This window comes from Labrus bergylta, chromosome 5 (assembly GCF_963930695.1).
Source record: "Labrus bergylta chromosome 5, fLabBer1.1, whole genome shotgun sequence".
In the NCBI taxonomy this organism is placed as follows: Eukaryota; Metazoa; Chordata; class Actinopteri; order Labriformes; family Labridae; genus Labrus; species Labrus bergylta.
In genome coordinates, this window is record NC_089199.1 from 22,075,572 (window position 1) to 22,088,708 (window position 13,137).

The 13,137-nt window shown below is 42.1% G+C and overlaps 1 protein-coding gene across 6 annotated transcripts in view; it reads right to left on the bottom strand.

Annotated features, from left to right (window-relative positions):
* Positions 1-381: 381 nt before the first annotated feature.
* LOC109981732 (plasma membrane calcium-transporting ATPase 1) overlaps positions 382-13,137 on the bottom strand; it is a 99,202-nt gene continuing 86,446 nt past the window's right edge. For 4 of the 6 annotated variants that reach the window (XM_065955190.1, XM_020630657.3, XM_020630656.3 and 1 more), the window contains one exon: positions 382-7,031. In XM_065955190.1, the coding sequence (XP_065811262.1) occupies positions 6,792-7,031 (240 nt within the window). In that variant the 3' untranslated portion in view covers positions 382-6,791. Of the gene's footprint in view, positions 7,032-10,970; positions 11,185-13,137 lie in introns of all 6 variants that reach the window. The other 2 variants (XM_065955191.1, XM_065955189.1) reach the window with 1 other exon arrangement.

Below are 13,137 nucleotides of genomic sequence, written 5' to 3' on the forward strand. Positions count from 1 at the left end.
AGATTGAAAAAAAAAACTGTTATCCTTGTTTCCTCCTGAAAGTAGCAAGTGGAGACAAACGGGAGGATAATAGATTGTGGGGATCGATGGATATGATCGGTGAGATGACAACACCTGCAGAGCAGAAGCCTACCTGAACAACATGCTGAATGTTTCAGGTCTGTAAACTGTCATCGTCTCCCTCCTCCTCTCACTGCACAGATGAGTGGGTGATGATGAGTTCAGGAAACATCTGTAAATCTGAGCGTCAGTTTGTCTTGTGTATGGTCGGGACAGGAGGATGAAAAAAAAAAAAAAGTTGGACAAGCAGACAGATTTGTTTTGTTTCTGGCTAAATGAGAAATTAAAAGTAAAAATCTTCATCTTTCATCAATCCATCCATCAGACGTCACACAGTTTTAATTTCCTCAGTGTGTTTCACCTCACAGTGCAAATACATGTAAGTGTGTGAGTGTATGTGTGTGTCTGTGTGTTGGTAATGTTGCACGTGTTTGGGGCGTGTATTTGAGATTCATTTGGAAAAACAAGTCGAAATTTGGGGATGTTTCATTCCATACTAAAACATGCAGAACACAGAACATTGAACACGTATACTGAACAGTTAGTTTTATCCAAATGCAGTTTCTCTTTTTTTTTTTTTTTTTTTTATCTCTTTTTCGCACAGAGTGGCTTTAGGCTACACAGAACACGACAGAACCAATCGCACCAGGTTGGACATATTGCTTTAAACCACCAAATTTTTGTATATATGTCATGCATGCCACATAGATGATATTATGTTTATACAAAAATAACACCAACGCCTATTACTGTGTATCATAGTAATTACAGAAAACAACTTTTTCAGTCTTTTTTGCAATGAAGTTCAAACCATATATATGTCGATGTACTTATATCTAATATACATATACAAACATATATGCATACTAGATATAAATATATAGAGATAGTGTATAAATATATAGATATATATGTTAAGTGGTTATGACTTTTCCAACTATTCCAGTTCATTTGGACCATTTTTTTAAATCATGATTCTTGAAGTGGATGCCAAGGTTCTCCAAAGAATTCCTTAAAAATCCAATGACAGGTGCTGTTTCGAGAAAAGGCAGCGCTCTGAAGAGGAAGCAGTCAAAACGCAACAATGACATGGCAATGATCAGAAGTGAGTTCCTTCGCCTTGCAGAAGTCCAGGTTGGAAAACTGTGGCAAACGGAGATTCCTTTAAACTCCAAGACAAATTGAACCTAAAAGCAGGTGAATATTTTCAGTCCGCTGCTTAGTCTCGTCCGGACTTTTTATTCATGAAACCAGAAGCACAAACAGGCCTGGAGCGTCTCTGATGGCGAGGCTGTACTGTGCGCCTGGCATGAGATTTGAGGGCAACCAGTCCAACCAGTCCAACAGACGACCACCACAGCCACACTGAGGCTATGGCAAGAGCAGAGGGACAATCGTATCCAAGCAGGAGGAAGGGAAGGGGGCATGTGGCAGCAAATTTTCTATCAAACTTGTGCAGAAGGAAGAAAAAAAAAAAAAACGACTTTGGCAGAACATTCTTAAAGCTTCGCTGGGTGATGATTGGCTGATTGCCCCCTCTCCCGTTTCCCATCACGGACACAGACAGCAGGTACACTTCATTCACTTATATGACAATATTTACATTGTACTGACTGGAGGAGCACAGGTGTTCTGTCAATTCATTCAACAAAACAAAGAGGAAAAGCGTCATCGTTTTGACGGTGTGCGTCTCATTCACAGACAAACAGACACCCTGCAGGAAGAGGAAGTGATGTCACAAGCGCTTTAACAGTCCCGCTCTCTTCCCAAAAAGTGTTTTTTTTTAAGTTTGTAGTTGGTACAAAATGGCAATGACGTCTACATCTGCATGTCCTGTCCCTGGCTCCGCCTCCTTTAATTCTTGATATTTCATGACCGAATTAAATATTAAGACTGAAGCTTAAAAAATGTGGCTTCCTGATCTTTCTTTGGCCAGAATTTGGTAAACAAAACCTTCAATCCAGGGCCGACCTGAGCTTTTTTAGAGCCTCGAGTTTGGGCAAGACAACCCACCAAGCCCCCTTACCCCCAGTGTGCAAATTAGTTCCAAAACTGTTTTTGAAGAGATAGCATTAGTCAAAGCAAAATGTTCGTGTTGCTTTAAATACAAAAATTCTAAAGAAAGAGTTAACATTGGTTCTGCAAAAAGACTCCACGTTTCATTTGGCAGTTTTTATTGGTCCTATAATTTTTTTTAGCAACAAGATCCAACCAAAGACCCAAGTCAAGCTAAATTTATAAATTGGTCAGTCCAGTTAGGACATTGAATGTATAAAAAAATGGACGTATCCTCAGGTTTTAAAGGTGATACCAACGAGGAAGTGCCTTAAGCCTGCATTGTTTCTAATTGCCAGTACATGGCGACTTTTGTGGTTTCAAAAAGATGTAGAATATTTAGAATCTGTTTCTCAATCCCTAGTTGAATCTTCTTCAATACACCACCATTGGGAATTCATATTGAGCAGATCCAATCATCCTTTGACAGTTTGACTGGGTCGTAATGTCTTTTGGGTTAGAGCCTACAGACTTTATGCACACCCAGTTCAGGAAAATATTTTATTCTTGGTTCATCTTTGACTTCCTGGCTTGGGGTCTTGAAGCAGCTCATGGGTTTATTTTATGACTCGGGCCGGCTCTGCTTTGGTCCTAAGGTTTCTGTTTTTTGGTCCATCTGAGGGATCAGAAATCTTTCTGGACTTGGGCCGACACGCCGCTTCAAAAGGAGGCGGAGCCCGAGTCGGGACACAGCTTCGATCCTCTTTAAAGTTACCAGCTCTGACATCAGTCAGTTAGAAAACAGAATCATTCCACTCATTCAAAGAAATTAGTCGTAGTAGCTTCAAAGTACAGAAACAAAGATACCCAGAGGTTGGATAAATAATTATACACTCCCATTTAATGTTTGATACAGTTAGCTGTATTCACGTTGCATTGGCTGAACTCTACTGGAGTTGGATAACTGCAAAATCACATAGGCTGTAGTGTATCACAACATCTTAGATAAAGTGATTAGACTCATTTAAAGGGGGGCTGATGAGAATAAAATTGTTGGGATTCCAATTGAATGGCCGACAGGGAGTAAACAAGTCACTGCAGGTTTCTGAGCCCTAACATTAGGTGACGACACACGTGGCATAAATATTTAGAGAGCTGTAAAAAGACAGAGTCCACGTTAGATTAATCTCATTCATGTACTGTACTGTCACCAAACTTTTCAGCCTATACATATATATTCATATATCTCCAAAATATTAAAAAGTACTTAATATAAAAATACAGAAGAATTATAAAAAATGAGCAAAACATTGAATTTTATATGAAAACCATGCAAGAAAGATTCCCCATTTAGTTAAATAGTAACTCTAAGATTCAGGAAAGCAAGGGAATGAAAGGGAAGTGGTCGGATGAGAGAAGCGCAGGCGAACTGCCACCCACTTGCTTTTCATGTAAACATTGTAGAGGTCCTTGAAACTTGGTTCGGCAGTGACGACTGAAGATTTTCTCCTTGCTTTTTTGGTCGTGTTTGGAGTAAAGGGCCAGGGGAGGAGGAGGGGGAAGGATTGGGGTTGGGGTTAGGAAAGTCCAAAGGAAACCTTGATAACAATGAGATAAAAAACAATACAGACAACCTATAAAATATGGCTCTGAGTTACATAGAAAAAGCTCATCAGAGGGGAGAGGAAGAACCTAGTTGTGACAGGAAAGTTGGAAATATGGCAGTAGTAGCACATTACTTCAATAACGTGTCCTAGTTCAAAGATAGCTTGATGGTTACTAGTTGGACTAAGAGGGGATTAGACTCATCACTGCCTCTGACTGGTAGATGATTCCTTCTTCTTTTAAGACAGTAATCTGTGGACAACGGCAGGCAAGAAGTACTGAGCGGCAGCACTGACACACAGCGGGTTTTACTCTACAGGCTGACTGGTGACATCATCAGTCTCCCATAAACCTCAGCGTGGCCACCACACTGACGACTGTTAATCAATCACAGCAGAGCGGAGAGGGATGATGATTGAACACCTTCTCCTCTGCCAGCTGTGCAATGTCACTGATTGAGTTTATGTTCCTGAAACTCTTGACAAATATAGGAACAAAAACTTCAGAGTTGGTACTAAGATTTGTCTTAAACACAGAGAGACGGTCCAGAAACGGTTCAGAGATCCTTTAACTCCCTGTTTCTTGAACTGGAGATCTCCCATTGTGACCCAGAACAGACTTGTCAATAGTTATATCATTTTAAAGCTCCAATTTGGATGAACAGAAGTCTAGTTTTAGAGGCAATATCATAACATATGAAGTCAACTGAAAGCCGCATATGGCACGAAGATGATTGGATTAGCTGTGGTTGATGAAACCTAAGACAAAAGAGATAGTTGAAGTGGTTAACTTTCTGATCCAGATGACTTGTTGTTGCTTCATTCTGGATTTATCTCGCTGCAGAGATTATATACTATCTGGTCTTACTATATACTATATACATATCAGGGTCAACTAGGAAGAGTTTTGGGATGTTTCTGGGGAGGAAAGTGGGGGCTACCTTTATTAATCTGACGCCACTGAAACTAAGAAAATGAAAAGAAAATTAAGTACATCTTTCAATGAGGATTTCTATTTCCAAGAGACAACAGGATGATACTTTTCATCCTTTGGCAGTACTGTTTTTTCATTGACTCTGACACAGTAAACAAGAACTGGATCTTTCTTTGTAGCTGTGAGGGTCCACTGGATGTAAATTTGGTCAACTGCAATGTCATTACAGCGGGGCAGTGATTAGCGATGGGGGTCTCACCTCACAGTGTCATGGTCAGATGTGGTCTTTTACATTTTTGATTGGTTTACAGGAAAGAGAAGCAAAGAATGCAAGGAAGTTGGCAATGGAGTCCTTGATGCACAATAATTGTTAATCCCATATTTTGCATGAAACCAACCAATCTGTTGTCATCAACATCAGGCTGGTCCAGGCGGGGGGGTGATGGTGTGATAGTTTCAAGGGAGTCTGCATCCTTTCTTTTCAGGAATCAGGCCAATCAAGTATCTATTGTGGCCTCATTTTATCAGTACTACCTCCGCTGTGACAACTGCAAGAGAGGCATCAATGGCCCAATTGGGAGAACCCAATTTTCGCCCCATGGGAGCTGAGATTGGCTCCTTGCCTAGAGGGAACCATTAAACTAAACTAAGGAAAGCATTGGTTGTAGGAAAGTCAGCTGGGCCTTTGAGTGGTACACTTCCTCGTACATTGATTGGGGATGCCACCTAATCACTTGAGACGGACAGTGTTAACGATTAAACCAGATATTTTGTTATTTCTATCAACGATATCTGTAGACGGCAAACCAGTTAGGAATGCCAGTTCAGGGATCGCTAACACAAGCTCTTCCAACATTGTCACCTCTCCTTTCTCTTTAAGTGAAATATGAAATATCTTTAAAATCTGCTGCTATATGGTGAGACACTCTTAGTTTTAAATTATCTTCAACCGTATGACCAAGCTTGGATTATGCTCTATAAAAAAAGGTCATGTAATGTGAGTATGCCTGAACTACGTGCAACACAGGTAGCACCAACCACCGTAGCAAGCCTAATGCAAACCCTAAACTTTTCTTCAGTTTTTCTCAACATGATTTGTCTATTGACAAGTCTGATATTGTCCTGTTGTGCGAACAGGAAGTTCAGTCCCACATTCAGGAAGTTGACCGAGCTCTGAACAGAAGCTGCTGCAGACTAACTAACATAACATATGGTTGTCTAAACAGAATCCCAAATATTCATTCCAATGTTATCATGCGACTCAACACGAACGAAACATAACATGCACTCTATAAGAGGGGGAAACATGAAGCACACTCCAGTTTCCTATCAACACTGTGGGGAGGGGCAGAGAGAACCAAAACCCCCAACTAAGGTGAGATGAGCAGAGAGCGAGCCCTCTCTTGACGCCCCAATGTTAGATATATTTATGTGCAGTTAACATTCTGTCCTTCCACATGCAACACAGCAGCTAAAGAAAAAGTGACACATACAGACACGATAAAGGGAAGAACATTATTTTAACAGTTGAACCTTGCAGACTGTAGTGTCACACTCACAAGACATTCTCAGGAGTTTGAATCAATGATTGGAGGAGGTTAAAAAAAAAAGACAAAAAAAAAGACAAAAAAAAAAAATTACATTTTTGCATTTGCCTTGAAAATGTTCTGATCACCAAACCCCGGCCGTTAGCTGTGTAGAAGAGCAAAAGCGTATGTACATGAGAATCACTGCACTCTTTGAAAAGTTCGGTGCCGTTTTTGAGAAGCGTTACGCAGGAATGAAAGCGAGTACAGAACACGACATGCTGCTGAGAGTCCCGCAAAAAAAGATTGAAACTGACATAGTTTTAAAACCTTTTTTTTAAAAGGATCATCAAGTTAAAAAAAACGAAACATGAATGGACCAGGACAGGCCTTCCACAGTGGAGACTCTGGACTCCACCCCTCTGCTGATACATGTATAGTGGTGGTGGAGGGACAAACTTACAGGTTGAACAACGCCACAGTCAGTATGCAAGACACAATGTGGCAGCGATGACTGGGGGGTAAGGGGTTGGGGGGTGGGGGCAATGTGAAGCATGTGTGCGCGTGCAGGATGAGGGGATGAGCAGAGTGATGACTTCCCTCCTTGGTGCAACAGTTCGGTTGGCGGGATGACAGATGATGCTGAAGGGAGGAGGAAGAGGAGAGAGGAGCTCAGATTGATAACTCGCGTCTGCAGGGGAAAGCGCTCGGCGGCTCTCCTCCTCCTCCCGCCCCGGAGGAGGGGCTTGGTAGGGGTTCGATCTCGTCTCCGGTCTCCTCGATGGGGGGGATGCGAGCCTCCTCCTCGGACAGCGGGACGAACTCGGGATGGGCCATGAAGCTGTGGATGGAGCTACGGGACTCTGGGCTCGCCGGGTACAAGGAGCTACGGAAAGCGTTCACCACCTTAATCTGAAACAAGAGCAGAAAAGAAACATCAGACGACTGGGAGAGGGACAGATACAGAATCCAATTATGAAAATGTGATGTCAAACTGGCAGCGGGGGCTGATGGGACACATGGTGGACGTGTGTCTGAATCCGGGCAAGGAGGTGCAAAACCACAAAACACAACAACGACAACAAGTGATGCAGGTCGGCTTGATGAGGAAACAGTGGGAGAACTGAAGTCTACAAAATATCAACACAAGCGTTCATAAAAATGATATTGCAATGCATGACGATAAACTGCAACAAAAATCTACAAGCAGGCAACTGAATATGGAGGGACATCACATCCATGCAAACAAACATGTTCAGTCACTTAAGGGCTATTTCATAGACTGACTTTCATTTTATGCCGGGTCACTTAAAGGATAACCAATGCTCCCTAAACCTAAATCTTACCTGAATATGAATCAAATCAATCCCTTTCAAATGGACCCCAACAATAAGCATTTTTGCCTACCAGGGATAGAGTCCCCAAAAAACAGGTCATAAGTCTGACGTATGACCCTGAAAGTGACTAAGTTTCACACTCACACACACACACACTATTCTTAACTGTAAGACTCAGATACACTGATCTACTTTCATATCCTTCATTTTAATATTCAAATACTACACCGATGTGTCCAAAGCTTGTGAACAGCTGACCTTTAACCTTTATGAGGAAGCCAAATATGTGGCTGAAAAACCTTAATCGACTAGAATTATTTTACCAGCCTCCACTCTTCTTGATTCAGTTCCACCAACACTTTGGATCCCAGCTGCCGAGAGTTGTTCTCAAAAGCATTACTGAGGTCATCAAACTGATGTTGGGACATAAGTTTTGGCTTCCAGTCAGCGTTCAAGTTCATCCCAAAGTGTAATGAATGGGTTTCAGTTCAGGGCATCAAGTTATTGCACAACAAACGGGGAAACAGATTCTTTATGGACCTGGCTCTGACCAGCAGGGCCACTGAAATGTTGAACTAGTTAACTGACTTTCACAAACTGTGAACACAAAAACAAAACCTCTGTTTGCTCTATAATTAAAAGTATATCTCTGTCAAATTGAGCAACATGTGAAAAATCATAAACTAATATGTCTGAAGCATCTCGTTACTGCTGGTGAAGGGTTAAGGTGTAAAGACTGTGGGTGGATTTCATCACCACAGCACCACTGCGGGGGTTTCCAGGACAGCCTTGGGCTGTGTCAACACAGACGGAGCGACTGTCTGGGATGGACTGTGGCAGAACAAATGACGTATCACCCGCCCGGCATATTTTTAATATTTAAAACTAAAAACCATATGTAGACAATCCTCTGCAGGAAGTCTGTGTCCCCACAAACAATCACCCAAACACTGAGGCCATGTCCTGAACCTGAAGGCTTTTAGTGGTTTAGACCATAAGGGGTTTCAGAAACCTTAAAGGAAGAATGTTCGACTTTTTGATCCAGTAGATGTCGCCCTTGAACACCAGCAGGAAACCAAAACAAACGGCTGTTTGGCCACACCTCCGCCCTCCTCCAATCCTCTTTTCTTGCGTTCGCACAAAGGAGTCAAATCGAAGCGACGGACAAAATTGTCCTTTGCTTGAGCAGCAATCGCCTGTTAGTCTGCATCGCTATGTTAGCCTGCTAATGTTAGCGCTCTTTAGTTAGCTTCACATTGCATGTAAATTGACACCCAAAGGCTAAAACGCTGACGTGACGTTCAAATAATCAGTGAGCATGTTACTGCTATTTTCTCTAGTCCTTGACTAAAACAGCTTTTATACACAAGGGGAGGAGCCGGCCGTCCCATCCATGTAAACACGGCTCTGACAACAACACAGCCAGCAGGACTCGAGCTTCTCACTCATTGTAGAAAGTCATGACTCAGAGGATATACTTAATTTCTGATATATTTAAAATGTTGCACATTCTTCCTTTAAAAGTCAGAAAGCTTTAAATATTTGTGGACAGCTTGTCTTGATTCATCATCTTGATTTATAAAATTGTATAAATAACAAAACAACCACTTGACATGCATGGAAAATGTGACCTGTAGAGGCTCTGGGATTCTGCCTCACGCTTTTACAAACCGTTAATTCATCCTTCATGGTGTTGGCAGCGAGATAGAAAATGTTCAAACGATACGCTGCCCCAGTAAACAATGCATGCACAGCACACACACACACACACACACACACACACACACACACACACACACACACACACACACACACACACACACACACACACACACACACACACACACACACACACACACACACACACACACACACACACACACACACACACACACACACACACACACACACACACACACACACACACACACACACACACACACACACACACTGGGGAAAACAACAAACACATGCACACTCTTAAGTATTTATAATCACATTCAGAGCGGACTCATATTGTCCTCTAGCTGCTCTCTTCTCTGTGCCTTAAGTAATTTCTTCTGTCATGAATCCACAGAGGCTGCAGCTGATCACACTGATTTATACGCACCAGCAGACACTCTTCATCATAATTAATAACCCTGCAGTTCAAAGCTCTCTATTACTGAAGCACAGGAGAGCTGCAGGCTGAGCACTGCAGCTTAGAGCATACATGTTACCACCACACACTTACAAACACACACACACACACACACACACACACACTCACACTCAAGTTAAAAAAGCTCTTGGCTTTTAAACCATGAGAGACTTGCTGAGCCTGACAGATTTAACCCTGCACAGGATTAACCCATAAAATTATCTTGCTGCCCAGGCTGTCAGGCTGTCGCCTCAGAGAAAAAGGAAGAGAAAAAAAACAACAAAGAAACTAGAACAGGGATTTTTATCCCCCTTTTTTTCTCCCCTTCCCCAAGTCACGAATCAGAAACGATCTGCAGCTTCTTTCTCTCATGATCGGTGCACAGTTGTGATCTGTCATCGACTCGTCAGGCAGCAAGTCACACAAGGGTTAATAGATGCGCGTTATGAGTTTAAATCTCCACAACATGCAGGAGGGGAAGCAGCAGCAGCGGGCCGGATGGAAATGATGAAAGGTATTAAAGCAAGGAAGAGAAAGGATGGAGGAAAAGCTGCAGCAGAGGAAGGTCACACGTTGTCTGCACATGAAGCTGATTTTATTTTCTTTATTTTCCTAATTTTAAAATCAAAGCACATAAACTAACAATATGCTAGCCTGTCTCTTAAACCTCCTTACTGTCTGACTTCCCTGATCTGAGTATGACACACTGCTTTAAGTCTGCACGTCTTTTCTGAAGATGAAAATCTTACAGCTCAAACTTTATTTCATATTAAGCAGCTAGGTTTTTACGTTTCAGCTTTGGAAATATTTAGTAAACTTATTTTGTGTCAATAAAAAGGCTCCATAATGGGTTTTTTCTGATGGAGCAAGGTTAGCTGTTTCCTCCTGCGTTCTTTACGCTAATCTAGGCTAACCAAACTTAAAACTGTATCTTTAAACATCCAATATTTGAAGCACTTTTGTATCTTCTAATCAAATATCTGTAGTTCTAATTATGGTGTGATAATTCTTATTAATAACTTTAATAAAAAACTGAGCATTTCATTTTGTTACTGCTTCATATTTAGAGATTTCCAAGGAAAGGTTTGAGCACTTGCCAAACAAAATTTGATAAACCTTAATAACTAAATGTACAGCTTTGAACTTGGAAACTTTTGTCTCAGCTTATTTTAGTTAGTATGATGCTGTACTGGCCAGTTATTGAAAATGAAAGGTGAGAGAATCCCTCAGATTTTTCAGATGTGCAGACGTCTGCTGATGACAGAAACAGTACGAAGGTTTTTAGTGTTGGTGAGTCATGCAGAGTTCAGAGTTTCATGCATTTCAAACAGAGAAACAAAGAGAGTCCAGCCGGGTGAGGCGTCACCGACTCACTGCCTGCAGTGGAGGAGGAAGCAGCAGCAGCAGCAGGGGGCAGAGCCCCAGCCGAGTTGGTGAGAGAGGAGGAGGAGCTAAGCCCTACGTGGGTGGGGCTAGAAAGAGTTTTGCCGGCAGAGGCGTCATTGTGCTGGCTGACGACAGACGGCTGGCGGCGCAGGGCACCGGGCACCGCCGCCTGGCCCGTCTGGAAGGTATAGACCACATCCATCTGAAGGAAGGACAGCCACAGTGTTAGAGAGCACAGAGACAGAGCAAGGAGACAGGACAGGGAAACACCTATGGAGAGGTTAAAGAGAGTTAAGTGGTAAAGTTAGACAGCTTGGATTTTGAAGATCAGTTCTTTCACAGTTCAAGTGAAGCACAAACCCGACAGACAGAAGAGGGAGAGAGAGAGAGAGAGGGAGAGAGAGAGAGAGAGAGAGAGAGAGAGAGAGAGAGAGGGAGCAGCAGCTGGGATGTGTCTATCTCTGAGAGTTAACATTTACTTCTCTTTAAGAGATGAAACAGAACAGAGGTGTGTCGGGAATCTACCGGATTGTTCTTACATAAAAAAAGAATAGGAGTATGACGACCATGTTTCCCTCAGCAGTGTCTCTTTTAAACTGTTTTTTTTAAGGTCAATCGATTGTTTGTTGGTCATTAACAAGGTTTCAGGTGTCCAAAGACGACAGTCACTGAGCCTCTGTATGTTTCATCTAACATTTCTGATCTGAGCACGTCTACAGAAGAGGTGGCGGCTTGTTATCTTTGATTTATTTATTTTTAAATAATGTGACACGTATCATTGAGACCTGTCTAAATACTGTATTATCTGCAACATTTACACTGTAAAATATCAAATCCTAACTAGTGTATTTGTCTAATTGCTAAACAAACATATCTCATTACACTTCATATAAGCTCCATTCACCTGAGCAGTTCAGATTGACTTGTTTATTCTAATTTAAACAATCTTAACAAGTTATTATTGATGAATGCATTGACAGCCATTAGTACAAATCATCATCATCATCATAAAGAAGTTGTGAAAACAACAAATGTGTACTCGTCATGGAGAGACTGAGTTAAAAAAATAATAAATAAATAAATTAAGGGTGTATGTCCACTTTGGGCTACCGTAGATTTGAGTTTTTGCAGTGATCGCCTTCATTATCATGTGTTTCTCCAGATACATCCAAACTCACATCAGGGGTTTATACAAGATGGAGATGATCTTTAACCTTTGATTTCATAAATAATGTTTAGAAAGTGCTTGAGCTGAGTGTTTCAGGACGAAGATGACACGTCTTTGAATAGGATGAGGCAAACAGTATTGATCCATTCTGCAGCAGAAACACACATCATCATGTTGATAGACAGAAAACAGACAGGAAGTAGACAATATATATATATATATATATATATAGAGAGAGAGAGAGAGAGAGAGAGAGAGAGGAAAATGCTTAAAGAAAGTGAAAGCTGTCATTTAGTTCAGAGTGAAAGACACAAGCGTCCAGAAGCAGCTCTGAGAGAACGGAGTGCAGGAGGAGAGAGAGAGAGAGAGAGAGAGTGATGAATAAAGAGCTTTTGAATCGGGCTGAAAGCTCTCATAGAGGAGGGAGAGGAGAGAATGTGTCTCTCGGAGCGACTGATAAAGTTTCGTCAGCGAGGTGCTGCTTGTACCAATTATTCCCCCACTGTGTTTGACTGGCGAGGCGTTGAGCGGCACAACGCTGCCCACCAGGATTAGAGAGGAGGAGGACAGGAAGAGGAGCGTGGAGAGATAAGAACCTAATTAGCTTGCAGCCTTTTTCAGAGCCCACCCTCCCCCCGCCTCCCCTCCACCACCCCCTATCCCAAGAGGGCGACAGACTGATATTCAGATACACAGACATGACAAGGGAGGAGAGAGCATCCTCTTTGCTGAGCAGCGCGTCGGATGGCTGAAGAGACAGAAGCGGACGAGAGCTTTATTTCTGTTCCTTCTTTCACCACGTTCGGCAGCTTCATGAAGACCTGCTGAGGATTCTTTTTTGGCACTCTGTGATTTAGAGTTCCTACCTTGAATCAATCAAACTCTGCACCTGCTCGTCTCTTCAGGAGCTCCTGATCGAATCACATCAACCTAATCTGCAGATGTTCTTATAGACATTTGAACTTTTAGAACTACAGCCTGCTTTAT